Source organism: Erithacus rubecula (assembly GCF_903797595.1).
Source record: "Erithacus rubecula genome assembly, chromosome: 2".
In the NCBI taxonomy this organism is placed as follows: Eukaryota; Metazoa; Chordata; class Aves; order Passeriformes; family Muscicapidae; genus Erithacus; species Erithacus rubecula.
Window position 1 is genome coordinate 56,143,529 of NC_136685.1, and position 16,333 is coordinate 56,159,861.

Here is a 16,333-nt window from a genome sequence, read left to right on the forward strand (position 1 = left end):
TAAATTTTTGCCAATGTTTGGCATTACAAAAGATATGTGTGACAGTGTGACCTCTCTTTTTCATATGGGAGACATAAATGACTTCAAAATTTGAATGTCAAGTATATAAAATCCAATATTTCTGTTTAGCTGAAGGGTGTTTCTTCCATTCAGTCACCTGCTGGTACCAGACATCACTAAAGAAGTATCTATAAAAAGTAGCCCTTAGCATACTTCATTCATTTTTCTCACTGGCAAAACAGAAACAAGAAAACAGGATATACTTTTTTACAGAAATAATTAATTATTCATCAGGCTATTCCTGATAAAGAAATAATAAGTACTGCCTTAAATTGAAATGAGTAACATTAAAGACATCACTATAAACCAGTGAGCAGGAAAGTGTCATTGGTTCCTAATAAAGCTCAATAGTTGAACAATTTAGCAAAACTCTGGACATTTTTGTTTATTGAAGTTTTCTTCAACAAACAAAATACTTCAAATACTGCCCAGTATAAACATAACTAGGTACTAGGTCAGCTGGGGAGACAAGAGAGACACTTTTGCTAGGGTTTTTTATTGTTGTGCCTTTTTGTTTTATTTACTTATAAATATGTGTAGTACACTCTTGGAAATACTCCTTTTCCTATACTTCATGGGAATGTGTATGTTCTCCCGTTTAAAGCAGCTGTTCTCTAGAATCCATTTATGCTTTGAATAAAAGCTTTACCTCATCCCCTCTCCCCAAGTGACAGATACGTGGTAGTACCTGCATTTGTTCTGTTTCTGGTCTGTCAGCTGCTTCTGCTAATTTCTGTAGAACTAAGTATTTGTTATCAGCCACCGATGTAAACATGAGCTTCAGATCATTCTATAGGAGAAAAAAACCAACAAACTACAGCCAACAGCAGCACGAAACAAAATATTATATGTTTCAAAAAGTTTAGAGCATTAAATATTACAAAGTAGCTCTACAGCATAGAAACGATAAAACACCATAATTAGCCAATGCAAACCATTCATTGCTGAAAATCCAGCTGTGGAAACTAAGAGTTAAAACAACTCATATTTAAAATATATCTCGTGAATGCACTTCTATTTTGCCCTCCAATTAAATAATTAATTACCAAGAGTCATTACCTCCATGTAACAAAAGCATTATTGTGCAGTTGATTCAACCACATATGATTGTAAACAAGTTTGGTTTTACTTTTTAAGGGAAATTGTTTTAATTTCAAATTTGAGCAAATATAATACATAAGTAAAGAAGGCTTCCACACATAACAGGGTTAACCCCAAGCTAAAAAAAATTAGAATATTTTCTAAGTACAGATACATAAATACTACTTAACAGTTTTGCTGAAATACAATCAATTATCTTTTTCTTGCAATCATTTCAAGAGAAAATAATCAGCACAATTTTCTGAGACCTTCAGCATTACATAAGAGGTGCATAAATGGTTTAGTATTCATTTTTACATTCAGTAATTATTTAAAATACCAAAAATCTCTAAGAATAATGTCATGAATTCTAATTAACCTTGCTGTCATTAGTAAATGGAAGTCTTTCATTGACAAATGGAAGACTACAGAGGAAATTTTACAGAGTTGAAAAGGAGATCTAGTAGTAACAACTTATGAAAAGATGACCCTCATCTAAAGACACAAGGAATCTTTTTTTATTATTATTTATGGGGTTTTTAATAAAAAATAAAACATACTGAAGGGCTTAATATATTAATGATAATGCTAACAATAATAATAATAATAATAATAATAATAATAATAATAGGAGATAAGGTAGAAACAAAGTAAGATCTGAAGGCATTTCTGAACTGTGTTTGAAAAGGTTTCTGAAAGTGCACATTTCTCTGCTTATTAGCATTTTTTCATAGTTGCACAACACAGACTTCCTTTTATGTAATGCCAGCAGGGTGAGAGGTCACAAAAATATTATCACTTTACAGCAATTGCCTGAGTTGTAGAAGCCTTCCAGCAGACAGCTTAAATTTTGAGTAATTATTAGGATATCAAGTTTTGCATAGACTGCTAAGTGTGATTTTTCAATAAAAAACCTGTGACAAACTTGTTCTTTTGATTTGGTACCAAAACTTCACAGTCTTTGTATCCCCATTTGACATACACCTCTGTTAATTCATCACCTCATACCTTGAATGTGATGATTTGCTGGAGCCGTCCTTTCATCTGCTGGCATCTCTGATTTACCACTGACTCCAGTAAAGTCAATCTTCCCAGGAGAAAATCCAAAGTGTCTTCTATAATAACCCTCTTATCACTGCTGTCAGGAAATATCTGAGCAAACAAATTCTTGTTCTTATCCACTTCTTCTGTTATGTCTTTGATTTCTTTGGCAAGAGACTAATTTTGTAGAAAAAGAGAAGGGACAATCAGACATTCTGGAAAGCAAGCAATCATTGCCATAACCACTGTCAATTTTGCAATGATGTAGTGAATTTTTTACATTGTTGGCATACACACACACTAGAAAAAGATGGCAGCTATAGTAATCTCTGATAGTAAAAAGATTTCATGCATCAAGGAAAGCAACTGCTGGATAAAATGATTTAATGTCACAGAAATATCTGGGTTGGACTAAAAGACATCTAGTCCAACCCTCCTGAAGTAAATATGGACATCTTCAACTACATCAGGATACTCAGAGCCCTCTCAAGCCTGAATTTGAATATTTCCAGGGATGGGACAACCACCACCTCTCTGGGCAACCTGCTCCAGTGTGGAAATGCTCATTTTGAAAATTTTCTTCCTTACATCTTGTCTGAATCTATCCTCTTCAGTTGAAAACAGTTATTTCTTTGTCCTACTGCCTCTCTCTCCCCCAACACTCAATTCTTTCCACTGCCCTCACCCCTAATTAATGTTGATGAACTAGCACTGTTTCCATATCCCAGAGCATTCCTCCCTCTTTTTCACTCTGTTTCAATTTTGACAATGTGGTGTTTGCTAATACTTAGAAAGGATGTAAAACAGGAGAAAGAGCCTATGCTTTCTGCAACATTCTCTACGTCAACTGCAGAAGGCTGCAATTACATAGAGATTATATCAGCCACATGTCACTTATCCAGGATTCTAACACTTTTGTTTTAACTCTACATAAAATACACACTTATTAGCAATTAAAAGGAAGCCCTACTCATGGATTCCTTACTTCTTGCTTGCAGAGGTAGGTTTCTGTTTCTTTCTCTGGCAACAGAGCTGTAGCAACAAAGACTTGCTCTTCCACTCCATCCAGCCACACGGACGTGGCAGTGACACCATCATACAGCTTCTGCTCAAGATGCAGGGTCTCCTCCACCCGTCCAGCCTGGGCAAAAGGAACCAGAGAAGTCCAGCACAGAAGTACAAGACAGTCTTTCTAACTTGTCATATTTGGGAAAGGCCTGGATTTCTAGGTCATAGCTGCAGGAGTTTTCACTGTTAATGTGGCTTTGCTGTAGGACAGACAATTGAAAATTACCTCAGATGAGACATCTTCAAAGGCCTGATTCAATTCAACCAGTACTGGTGACACTAAGGATTTCTCTTCATCCTGTGTCTCCTCCTTATACAAAGGCATTCCTGGTATTAGTCTGTTTGGTCTGCTATAAAGCTGCTGGGAGAGAAGCTCTAATTAGGATGCATCTACCATATGCAGGGTTCAAAATTCAGCTGCACAGATTCCCTACTGACTGAGGTTATCACCTGCTAATGCTCATGGTCCTCCCACAAATGTCATGAATATATTGCATAAATATTGCTCAACAGGAGGTTCACTAGAAATTCAGGACAAGTGCTTATAGCCAGAATTAAACATTACTAGTTTTTACCAAAAATATAATCAATTACTGTTTAATCAATACAAGGTATTTAGAACTTTGGAAGTTGATTAATGGAGTGTTATATAAAGAAGAGTGGATTTGGGTCTATTAATAGTAAAATGGAAGATGCATGTTAATATAGACTTTGGTTAGTCTCCAGTTTAAATGATTAATTCTATTTCTTTCAGTATCTTTTCAGTGCCTGAAATTCGTCATCCACTAAGATCAAGAATTATATGAAGCCAATAAATTCAAACTGAAAATAACAGTTTTTCTCTAAGCTGTTGCCAGAGTACTGATCAATTCCACAGGGATGATTTGTTACAGAATTATCCTGAGTTAGATAAGTAGATAAACATTTTGTCTGAGCTCTTTGTTCCTTTCTAGTTCATTAACCTGATGGTAGTGCAATTCAAGTCACTTTGAACATGAGCAGTGCTGGTGTCAATATTTAACAGCTTTTAAAGGTGTCACAAAAACAAATTGTTCCATATCTCATGCATTAATTACAGCACCTTAATGGATCTACACTTGTAGCTCTTGTTGATACTTTCAAAGAGAAAAGTGGAAAGAGAAATTAAAAAAAGCTACCAGCTGTTCTTTTTCCAAAGCTTTCTGGAGCAGTCTCTGCTTGGTACTGAATTCCTGGTTTAGGCTTTCCCATTTCCTCTTCATCTGTTCTTCAGATGATGACTTCTCGCCTTCTAAGACTAATTCCTCAGAGAGTGCATCAGGCTTCTCACTAAATCAGAAGATGCATAAAGGTTTAAAAAATGTAAAAGTTATACTATTGAAAGTTTTAATTTTCCATTAGGAAATTCTATATTTAAATTAAGTGTTACTTTATAAAGCTTTGACTTGTTGCTTTTGTTCCTTTTTTTCCAAAAATAAGACAAAGGCTGGTTTGAAAAGCAAGAACTTCTTGCCTGGTGAAATAAAATGTACTTTCTAAAAGATTGTTTAGAGTTGCAAGTACCCAAAATAAGTAAAAAGTCTCCAAACAAGACTGAATACATTGAAATGTAATCTATAAAGAGGTGTTAGTTCAAAGTATGAATTAAAATAAATATTTTATCTGGATCCTTCCTCATCTCCTTTCTCAAAATGGCAGGCATAGTTTAATGCAGGACAAGCATATGAGTTTAGCTTTGATAAACAGTTAATCACATTCAGAAATTTCTGTTTGGTGGTTTGTTTGTGAGGGATTTTTTAAAATTTGAAAATTATTTATTTATTTATTTATTTCTATAGTACACCATCACTTGACAGAAGGAAGCCTCAAACAGAAGGAGCCTGGTTAATACTTTATGGCATTATAATTAAGGCTTCAAAAGGAAAAAATACTAGCCAATTGCTGGAAAAATAAAATTAAGCAATGAGTATCTCATCTGGGAAGATCTGATTACAATGTCACTTGCCAATGTTTGAGGTAGACGTGATTCACACACCAGCACTGGTCCATAAAGTTACAGTAACTGATCCACTTCATGTCTAATGACTCTTGCTAGTCTTCAATTTTGGTGTGATTCTGGCTAATAAGAATAAAGGGAATTTCTAAACACTGCAGGTGATCTATTATCACAAAACAGTTTGTGTAGCTGTATTGCCAGACCCCTGGATTATAAACCAGGACTCCAGTAGCCTAGGTGCTGTATAAAAATGAGAAAACAAAAACTGCAGGGCTATGAGCAGAAGAGGGATGTAAGCACAGGGATGACAAAGAACAGCCATAGAAATTTACTTTTTGGAATAACACATAAACACACCTTATAGATAGGCCTTCAGTGGAGCTTTGCTGTGTTAGGATCTCTCCTCCACGGCACGCTACTGATCGAAGCAGATTCTTCTGCTCTTCTAGCTCTTGCTCCAGCTCCTAACAAAGCAAGGTACAAAAAACAGAACAAATCTCAAACAGACTGGTTTTGCCTTGGAAGGGTATGTCTACCTTATTTAACTGTCATGCAAAGTTAGCAGAACTACTTCTGAAATGGCTTGCTTGAATACCAAAAGTGGCCAAAACCTCCAGCCAGGGACACGGAAAAACTGGGTACTTAAACTGAGTTACTGAACTAATTAACTAATACAATGCAGTTTCTGGAACCTACTCTAGTGAAAATATCTTCAAATCATTCAACACAATACATCATGTAACATGTATATCTTTGCTTGTATGAAGACAAAGTTTTTATTATTACTATTATTGTCATCTCTCCTTAGAGTAATTTAAATGGTTGATTCAATTTTATTCTACTGATGGACAAGTTTTATTCTACTGATTATGTGAATTGACCATGGTCACTCAGGAAGTCTAGCTTGCCTGACTGTTACAGACATAAGATAGGGAACTTAGATACATCATTACAAAAGCAGTGAATAAGAAACTGTGCAAAAAATTGATATTTCAGTGTAAACATAAACAAGAGGGGCTCAGCTATAGCATGAAGTACAATCTAAAGATGAGAGTAAAAGAAATGCAAAACACCAACTTTCTGTTGCTGCAGGGTGCTCTGCTGCTGCTGTGAGCGAGTAGTTCTTGCTTGTGCCAGCCACTCCTGAACGCTGGGGCTTTGTGAGGAAACGAAGTCCAGATCAGTCTCCTCCTTTTCTTGTAAAGAGCCCTGCTTTAAGAAAGAGACATTAAGATTTAAAAAACCCTCTTGCATTGTTTGAGAGCAGGTAGGCTCAGTTCATCTGTGCAAAATCTCTCAACTTGCTGGCTCATGTAAATTCTGAAGTGAGCAATGACTTCAGACTTCTGAGTTTTACTGGTTTTTGGTTACTAGCAAGAAAAGCATCTCTAAAAATGTAGAAATAAACATGTATCATTGCACTTAGCAGAATCAGAGACCACGGGTCAGAGACCTTGGACTGATGTGTTTCTAAAGACTGTTCTGCTTACAAAAACCAGCTTTGATCTGTAAAGGAGGGTGCAGCTTTACCTGGCAATGCAGGGATTCAGTGGTTTGTTTCTGCCAGGTTTTTTATCTAAATAAATCAAAATTTTTTTGTCTAATTGAAAAGGAGAAAATTCAGGTCAATATTTATTTATCAGTAGGTACATAACTCTACATTAGGCAGAAACACACTGGGTAAACAGCAGATGACATGATATGAGCAGCAGAGAGCGAGATTAAACTACAGAATGTTAGAACAGCACAGCAAAAGCAACAGTTCCTTCCATTCATATTTCTATCATGTTTTTCCAACATGAGTGATTAGACAGGCATTTTGTGTAAGCAATGCAAAAAAGAACAAATACCTTAATAGCTCAAAAAAATGTTTTATCAACTTCTTGGCTTCCAAAGTCTGTGTTGTCTGTAAGTTTAAGTAATTTCAGCAGTCAATGTATTCAAATGTAGATATTTTAACATGCTTGGCCTTATGTTAGACTTGTAGGTCTGGCTACTTGGATGTACACATCTCTCTGGACTTATTTAATATTACTTGCAGTCATATGATGACTGTAGAGCTTGCACCCTTCTGGTTTTTCTGAAAGCTACAAGACCTAAAGCTGGGGCTTGATTCCTCTTCCATTTTGTCTATATATTTCATTTTTGTAGGATTCATATAATGCCCATAATTCGGCTTTTACTCTAAATAGATTAAGAGTGCCAACTGGTTTGACAACAGGCTCTCCAAAACACAAACACTGCCTCCCAGATGACATTTCTCAAATCAGAGAGGGACCAGCAGGGCAGAAGGTGGGGGTGGAAATCCTACTTGCCTCACCTGGTGCTCCTTATGCTAACAACTGAGATAGACCTCTGCCACCAGTGACCCTGGCACGAGCCACGGAAACAGCTGTTTTGTTAAGTGTTACAAAGTTAGGTGTAAGATTTTAATTTTGGGGGATGATGAGTGCACTGAAGTTGAAAGGACTGATTAGTGTTAGAGAATATAAACTGTTAAGAGGAGCAAAAAAACAAGAAATACCTGGTACTGGAAAGAACCATTAGCCCTTGCTTTAGGAAATAACTTTGTTTTACTAAGGTTTCAGATTGTAGGTAAACTCTGATAGTTTACTTTGTAGGAACAAGTTTCTAGAAAAGCTGATGTAGCTGGAGCGTGAATAATGTTGTTACAAAATGTCAGACTGGGCAAAGAAAATAGTATGTGAGAAGGTCTGGAATTATAGCTTTTCTATTACAGGTTAGGAAATGGACAATTTTTCTGTAAATTCCGGGGGGGGGGGGTGGGTCAAATCTGCTTAATTTTGTATACTCTGGGGACCATAGCTGTTCAACTTGTAAATATTTTAGAGAACAGTATCTAGTTCTTCATTGCATTTGAGTAGGCTGATTGATTTCAGTTACATTTTGGGTCTCTTTTTCTCTGGGAAGAGGACGGAGAAGATACAATTTTGAAATTATACTGAGACATATAATTAATAGTCTCATAGTTCCTGCAATAACAAGGAGTGTAAAAGGGATTGTGGCAATTGTTGATGCAATGAGGTTTTGCAAATATGCTCTGGTACATACTTTTTAGATCAAAAGTTATTTGTGGACCAGATTTTATCACTTTCAAATTACAGAATGTAGGTTTGAAAAAAACTTACACTTGCATTTACAGTTGCACTTTCATTTGAAGTCTGTCTGGAAGAACTGTATAACATTTCCTTTAAACAGCCTGGGAAATACAAGTTTGAACCTGTAATTCCTGGCTACTGTCCAGTCTAGCACAGAAATAAATGGAAAATCCCTGAAGAAGATTGTGATTCATTTGATTTTTCAAAGGATTTCATAATTATACAAACTTATATGAGGCATACCTTTTTCTTGTGAAACTGGAGTAATTACTCCCACATATCCTTTACAATAAAAAGTAAAGAAACACTATCTGTTTTGTTGAGTTGTTTTGTTTTGGTTTGGTTTGGGGTTTTTTTTTATTTATTTTTTTTAATTTTTTTTTACTGCAGAATCTGTCCTACTTTGTTTTTTAAGGAATCTATTCACTTTCATTGCCCCTAAAGCAGAGAATAAACAGTAACAGACACAATATTTTGTGTGTTTCAATGGGCTACCTTTGGAAGCAGTAGCCTGGAACATTCTCCTTCCAGTATGTTTCTAATTAGTTTCACTACTTTATTTTATGAATAAAGAAGCTGGTCTCCAAGTCATCTTTTCTGTATCACTAGTGACATTCTTTAACTAAAATCAGAAGAAAACTGAAATCGTTCCAAGAAAGTCAGAGAATCTCACACTGATTGCTAAAAAGCCTTGTGCACAAGGATAACAGACAAGCTGAAATATGCTTTCAGGAAAATATAGCTCAGTCTTTATAACAGTCTCCCAGTGCCACTTGGGAGGTTCCTTCTTTTGGAAGGAGGCTGGTCTGTGCCTCTGGGCTGTTGCAAGGCCATCAGAACATCTTGAGACATTTAAAAGTCTGAATTTTTTATATGCATGAACATCAGTGCTGTTAGTTTGTAATGTCTATCAAGGTTACTACTGCCACTGGACAGAATTTGAGGCATCTGATGCTCCTTGCCTCAGTCCTCAGTGTTTGGAAAATGACATTGTAGAATTAATTTGAAAAAAATTGTTCAGTGCATTAAAAGAGGTTATTCTGCCTATGTCTATTTCCTTTTTTTTTACATGATCTGTAAATGAAGTCAAAGAAAGGCTTGAAATTCAAAAGAAACTTGAGTCTTGCATTCATGCACTGTCTTAAACTTTTCATATTCTACACCTGGGAATTATTTTGTTGTTATTTTAAATATTAGAAGATATATCCAAAAATCTGTTTTAAGACTTTAAATAAACTAAATCACATCACTGCATTTTAAAATATTTTAAAATTTAGCAAAAAACTCTGATGCCTCTTCATTTCACAAGTAATATATGAAGACAAAGTATCATGTGTCTACATGGTGTTGAAAACTTTTCATTTGCCTAGTCATGAGGTTTAATAAGCAAGAATAACATTACAGTTACTTCCTCTTAGAGGCAAGAGGAACAAATACCTGGGGGTTTCCTTTCTTTTTTATTTCTCTATTTTTCTGAAATTACGTGAAGTTTTAAAGCTATGTAGTTGCTTTGGACTAAAAATAGTTCTTAGAACATCAAGTGACTTTTCAAGCTAACCTCTCAGTAGACTTTAATCTGCATTACAAGCCAGAAATCTTTGAAGCTTATCATGTTTAATTTGCACAGCAAAGCCAAGAAAAGAAGTAAAAGAAAAGGGGGGAGGAAGGGAGCCACAGCAGGGCAAGCAAATTCAAAACCAGTCAGTCACATTACATGGTTGGGTTTCTTGTATGTATTCGGTTCTCCACATGCTAGTTTGACCTAAAGAATGACCAAAGGCAACTGTTAAAGACAATGAATTTGTGGCAATGAGCAGACCAAAGCTGCTAGGAATAGAAACCAAGGGCAAGACTGAGATTAATTGAATTTTTGCTTATATAATATTTTATTTGGTATAATGATGCCACTAAGTATTAGGCATAATTAAAAATGTTCTGTTATCTGTTCACTGTGTTGTGCACACTGTTACAAAGCACATACTTAGGATCATTCATTGATTGGGGAAGAGAAATCCTGCCTCAGACCATACACAACCTAAAAAGACAGGAAACAGGAACAGACTATATCCAGACCAAGCTAATCATCTATCTATTTTATTATTGTCCTTTCAGTGAAAATACTGAAGTTAGGATAGTTTTACCATAAAATGATGTTAATTTTAAAATTATCAACTAAAACTTTCTAGACAGCTCTTTATTTTGGAGTTATAATTCCATTTCTCCCATTTACTGACTAAAGATGAATAACTCAAACTGAATCAGTGCAGACTTTGACTCTTTTTCCTGTTTGCACAGAGTTGCTATGAAATCCCCAGACTCCAGCCCCCTTGCAAACAGCTGGAAGGAGCCACTCACCCGAATGTTGATCTGTTTGTCGTGGAGCACTCTCTGCAGCTCCAGAAGGCTGCCCTTCAGTGTCCTGAGCTTCACAGCCAGCTGCTCTGCCTCGTCCTTGGTGTGAGCCTTCCCTTCCATAAGCAAGTTCTCGTTGTGCACAGACAACTCTGACAAGGCCACCACCTTCTGTTCTATTTCAACCAGCATGTTCTGCAGCAGCAAAAACAAAGACCCAAATTCAAACATTTTCCAGCACTTGTCAAGTTTTCAGGCAAGACGACCTGTGGCCTACCTCACCCTTTGCCAAACTAAAAGAAAGTCAGATTATCATTGCTTTGCCTTCCAGTCCCATTCAGTTCTTTAGAATAGGCTTCCAAATGTTTGTATTTGCCATTTCAGTTTGCGACTTTCTTCAAAATAAGAAATTAAAAAGTTACTTGAAACAAATAACTTGCTGTAGAGGAGATGCTCTTTATTTGCATATTAAAGGAAAGGATGGCTGAGAAGCTAGACTGACATCCATTTATGACAAGAAATTAAGCACACAGCCAGAGTTACTTCTTTCCTCTTCTTTCATTTACATGTAGTCAAGGGCTTCCTACCTCCTCCTATGTGCTGCTCTGGCTGTGTTGATAAGCTTCTCTTCTCACTATTTGCTCTTTCTGATTGGTGCATGACAGACTTAAGGATTTCTGTATAATCCTCTTTAGTCTAAAGAGAGACTTAAAGTGACAAATCTCTGGCATGTTTATTCTCAAAAGCTACTTCCCTGACATTCCATTAACCATTCATGTATTAGAGACATCGTGCATATTTTGATCTCCAGATTCATTGCTCAAACAAGTCTTGCTCAAAAACCTAGCCTGACATCAGATGCTTTTGTTTCCTTGGCAACTGTCAAGTATGAATTTAGCAATATTTCTCCTGAAGGAATATGTGCAGAATAAGATCAACAGTCTCTAAAAAGTGGAAAAATAGATAAAACTTACTGAATTAGGGTTTTAAGAAGCAGGAAAAGAACAGCAGTATTAACTTATCCAAAAAATTATGTTTTCTTTGTGATTTTCCTACATACTATCTTAAAAAATACTGCTTTGTTAAAGTTCATAGGGTTTATCTACAACAACAAAGGGCTCTTCAGGACAGGTGATGAAAGAACTCTTGACACTAAGTAGACTGAAAATTCCAATGATGAAATGTTGTCAGTGAAAATTTTTTAGTCTTGCATGAAATTTAATTCTCATTTATCCTAAAATAATTGAGATCCTCATTCTTTAGTAAGGAAAGGGATCTTTTGTCCATCGGTCCCTTGTGTCTTTTGTAATTTTAATCATAATGATCATGTAATTCTAAACTATCATTTAAAAATAGAAAACTCCCACTAATTTGCGAACCTGGATATTATGAATTACGTCCTGTTAATGAAAGTATTAAAAACTCTTATTAAAGCAACATGTCTGTCCTCATTTTAGTATTCTGAGTTGATTAATCTTCAAGCCATAAAACCAGTAATACTGATGATTATCCTTTACTTTGCATGTATGTGAGGATTATTGCTGAAGATAACACAGCACTATCCCAGTCATCACTGCAAGTACCAGTATGGACTTCAGCTGGAAAAGGATGTGTAGGAAAGTACACTGCAGGTGTTTTCATACCTGTCAGCTGAGCAGTTCAACAATTTCAGCTCAAGGGGAGCAAAAACAATACATGAAGCAAATACAACACCTTTACAGCTAAACAAAACTACATCTGAAATATGTGGAACCCCAAATCTTTCTTTAGTCAGGATTGCTTTTTTATTTTCTTACTGCTATGTTCACATGGGTTTTCTAAAGTGCTGTTTGCAACCTCTAAAGAGAAATTAAGAACAGGCTATATTTTGCTTCACAAATCTTTGAGGAAGCTCACTGAGCATAGAGAAGATGCTAAAGAGCTCAGAAACTTCTCCACAAAAATGCTGGCTCATTTGACTTGATAACTGCCTTACTCTTTTACCTGGCAGTCCACCAGCTGTGCCTCCATGTCCATAGGCTCTTGGGCAGGCAGCAGGGTGGTGTCCAGCGTTGCTCGGGTGCTGAGCAGCCAGTGGTCAAGCTCATCAGCTTCACAACGATACCTCTGGAGAGCCTGCTCCTGCCGCTGCTCTTCCAGCTGCTCATTCAGTCTTTCCTGGAGGAACAAATTAGATTTCACTTTTTAGGAGACATAAACCATAGCAGTGACTTTTTAAAAGTTACCCCTCTCTATTCGGCACAAATCCCATGTGGAATTTCCAAGCCACACTAAGACCTATCTTTTATAAAATATTTTTTTTCAATTGATGAGTGTATTTTTCTGATTACTGAAATTCTGTTTCAGTTAGTCACTTTATTTCTACTTTCTTCAGTAGAACTCTGCTATTACAGCTGTCTAAAGGTGAGTCTTTTCCATCTCCTATTGCTGCTCTCCTATGGGTTTCCCTCCACATCGATTCAGTTTGGTCAATTAGCACAGCACTGTTTGCTTAGGGCGAAAGATGCACATGAAGAAAAGGAATGCAGAGCTGAGAATGGGTCGCAGGGAAAGGAGAGCAACTTTGCCTTTTTTGGCAGCAGGCTGTTAGTCAGCTTTACTGACTCTCAAGAGAGGCACAGGAGACCAAACAAAGTTCGGGTGGGCCCTTGGTACAGTCACAGGGGTAAAGATAAGCCTGAAGAAAGAGCTGTCTATCTTCTTTGCCTCTCAGAGGATCTCTGAGCCATGGGATGTGGAAGGACATTAAGCTTCAATGGCTGCTGCAGCATCAGCATCACAGCAACACAGATGTCCTCAGTCCATCCTTCAGCTCATCCGTCCATTGGAAAAACAGGGAGTGATCAGCTAGTCTTGCTCATCCTTTAATTGTCCCTTATTAATTTAAAAATTGGTTGAACAGCTGCAGCCAGTGACCAATGGCACAGTGTCTAGTGAGTGGCCAGTAATCAGCCTCAACAAGTTTACAGATAACACAAATGGGAGAAGTGGCTGACAGGCAGAGGGCTATTCTGCCATCTAGCTGGACCCTGAAAGGCTATAAAAATGAGCAGATAGGAAGAAAGGAAAGTGTGAAGTCCTGCACCTGCAGGGGAGCAACCTCATTCACCAGTACAGGCAGAGACCAAGCAGATGGGAAGCATCTTGGCAGAAAAGAACTGGGGGGGTGGTGGTAGACACCAGGTAGAACATGACCCAGCAATGTGGAAAAGAAGGCCAGAGGTGTCTCAGGCTGCTTTAGGAGTATTCTCCAGGATGAGAGAGGTGATCCTGCTCCTCTATGTAACACTGGTGAGTCCACACCTGGAGTACTGTGTGTAGCTCTGTGCTCCCCAAAACAAGACAGATACTGAGTTCCCAATAGAATAAAGGGGTTTTGTGAATAATATAACAAATAGAATGGTCAGAGGATACTTAGTTCTATCAGATAATGTGAAATCTAAACATGGTATAAATATTATGGAACAAAGGGAAAAAATTATATTGGATCTGGCTGGGATGGAGTTAACTTCATTGCAGCCTGCACAGGGCCTTGCAGCTGTGGTTAAATCTGTGCTGATAACACAGCAAAGTTATGGCTACTGCTGAGCACAGCATAAAGACCTTCTATCTGCCCCTCACAAAGGCCTGGGGTGGACAAAAGGTTGGGAGAGGAGATAGCTGGAACAGCGAATCTGAACTGACCAAGGGATACTCCACACCAGATGAGATCATGCTCATCCATAAAAGCCCAATGAAAGGGAGGGAGGGAGAGAGGGAGGGGCATTTGTGGTTATAGTGTTTGTCTTCCCAAGAAACACATGCTGAGCTTTCCAGGAAAGCAGCTAAACATCTGCCTGCTGATTGGGTAGTAGTAAATAAGTTCCTCATTCCCTGCCTGCATGTACAGCTTTTTCTTACCCTGCTTAAGCTGTCATTATCTTGATCCATGAGTCTTTTTGTCTGTCTTCTATTTTTAACCCATCTCGGGAGAGAGGAGTGAGGATGGGTGTTTTAATATCTACTCTTCATTTATACACACACACACACATATTTTTATATATATATCCATATGGCTATACATAGCCAGAAAAAACCTAGAACATATATAATATATGTGTGTTCCAAGCTCTTTCTGGCCTCTTATCACTTAGCATTAAGATGAGGGGCTCACTAAAAAAAGAATAGTAATTTAGTACTGAAAGCAACTGTGAGAAAAAAACAGCAGAACTGAAAATTATTATTTTTTTAATTTTATGGTGACTATAAATATTGGTGATGTTTTTTCTTGTACCTCTAACAGCTGTCGCTTTCCTGATGCCTTCATTCGAATCGTGGCCATCCGTTCTGCCAAGACTGTGAGGGTGGACTGCAATGCCATCTGATCAGCACCTTCTGCATCCACTGGTTCTGAAACAAGCTCCTGGGCCAATGATGTCTGAAGCTCACTGATTTCTTCTTGTAACATTAAAATCTCATCCATCAAAGCCTATTTAGAAATGAGAGCAAAGAATGTATTTGCTTAATTTACCAGTGAGAAGGAAGTATTTCAGGAGACACAAACTAAATATAAAACTCAAGACAACTATCCCAGGGAGCACCAGGAACACAGAGTAGAGCAGAGTATCAATACCAGTATGGTATTTTTGTATGCTTTTGATTTGTTCTGTTTAACAAGGAGAAAAATTTACTTTGATCAATATACAATGCATCAGTATTGGTTATGATCTTCAAAAATTTGGCAACATTATAAATATTCTTCAGCAATGATGCTGAAGTACAGTATGTACAGCTGTTATTGGAAACAATCTTGGACAAAAACCCTTGCTGAAAACTTCAATTGGACAAACTCTTATGAACTATTCTACTTCTTTCAAAAAGGCTCCTGATTAAAAGAATCCCCATCACACCACCTTTAGAATAGCAGGAAGCCCAGAAAGCCAAAATATACAGTTAATAGAGAAGGTTCATGCAACAAATGCATATGTTGACATATCAGCCTTTAAGAAGGTTACTTTCTGCAAAACAGAACAAAAGATATGGAGGCAATGTGCACTCTGCCTCTCCTCCTCACAAAAAGGATTCTACCTGGTGTTCAGCCATCTGGCTCTCTGGGCTTTTGGCTGGTTCCAAACTCTCATTCAGTTTGATTTCAGTGGTCTCCATTTTCGTGGATATAGACTGGAGTGTGTCCTGATACTTCTGTTGACGCTCAAGAGCTTCATAGAGTGTGCGCTGCTTTTCACTGATCTGAAGAAGAATGGAAGGCATAAATTCTGACCTCTGACCCAGCATTTACTATTTAGCTGTTTCTAATGTCCCTAGGCTTAAGAGACTAAAGCAAAAAAAATAAAAAAACTTACAAGTTTTCAAGAGTATAAATTACAAAGCAAAACATCCATATTAAAAATACTTACTTAAATTTCATCAGTAAAATTCTAGTTTCTGCTGCTTAAAAGAAATGGATGTTAATAAAGCATGGAAAACCTATGTAGATTCTCACACATTATTTTAGATTTCATACACTCAAACATGAATGTGCACTATTTGCTAGACACATAGTTCTTAAGACCCCGTAACAGTTATTGTGTCTCTGAAAGGAATTAAAATTTATAGCATGTTATCAAAACTCTGACCATTTTCATACATCACTGAATGA

At 37.1% G+C, this 16,333-nt stretch overlaps 1 protein-coding gene across 1 annotated transcript in view; it reads right to left on the minus strand.

Annotated features, from left to right (window-relative positions):
* The window catches only part of SYNE1 (spectrin repeat containing nuclear envelope protein 1), a 283,485-nt gene that overhangs the window by 71,303 nt on the left and 195,849 nt on the right, over nt 1-16,333 (minus strand). The window contains exons 94-105 of the mRNA XM_079330874.1: nt 15,763-15,924; nt 14,969-15,163; nt 12,679-12,852; nt 10,699-10,890; nt 10,058-10,105; nt 6,302-6,436; nt 5,582-5,688; nt 4,407-4,557; nt 3,476-3,610; nt 3,167-3,322; nt 2,149-2,358; nt 749-850 (exon numbers count right to left, since the gene is read on the minus strand). Of these exons, the coding sequence (XP_079187000.1) occupies nt 749-850; nt 2,149-2,358; nt 3,167-3,322; nt 3,476-3,610; nt 4,407-4,557; nt 5,582-5,688; nt 6,302-6,436; nt 10,058-10,105; nt 10,699-10,890; nt 12,679-12,852; nt 14,969-15,163; nt 15,763-15,924 (1,767 nt within the window). The remainder of the gene's footprint in view (nt 1-748; nt 851-2,148; nt 2,359-3,166; nt 3,323-3,475; nt 3,611-4,406; nt 4,558-5,581; nt 5,689-6,301; nt 6,437-10,057; nt 10,106-10,698; nt 10,891-12,678; nt 12,853-14,968; nt 15,164-15,762; nt 15,925-16,333) is intronic.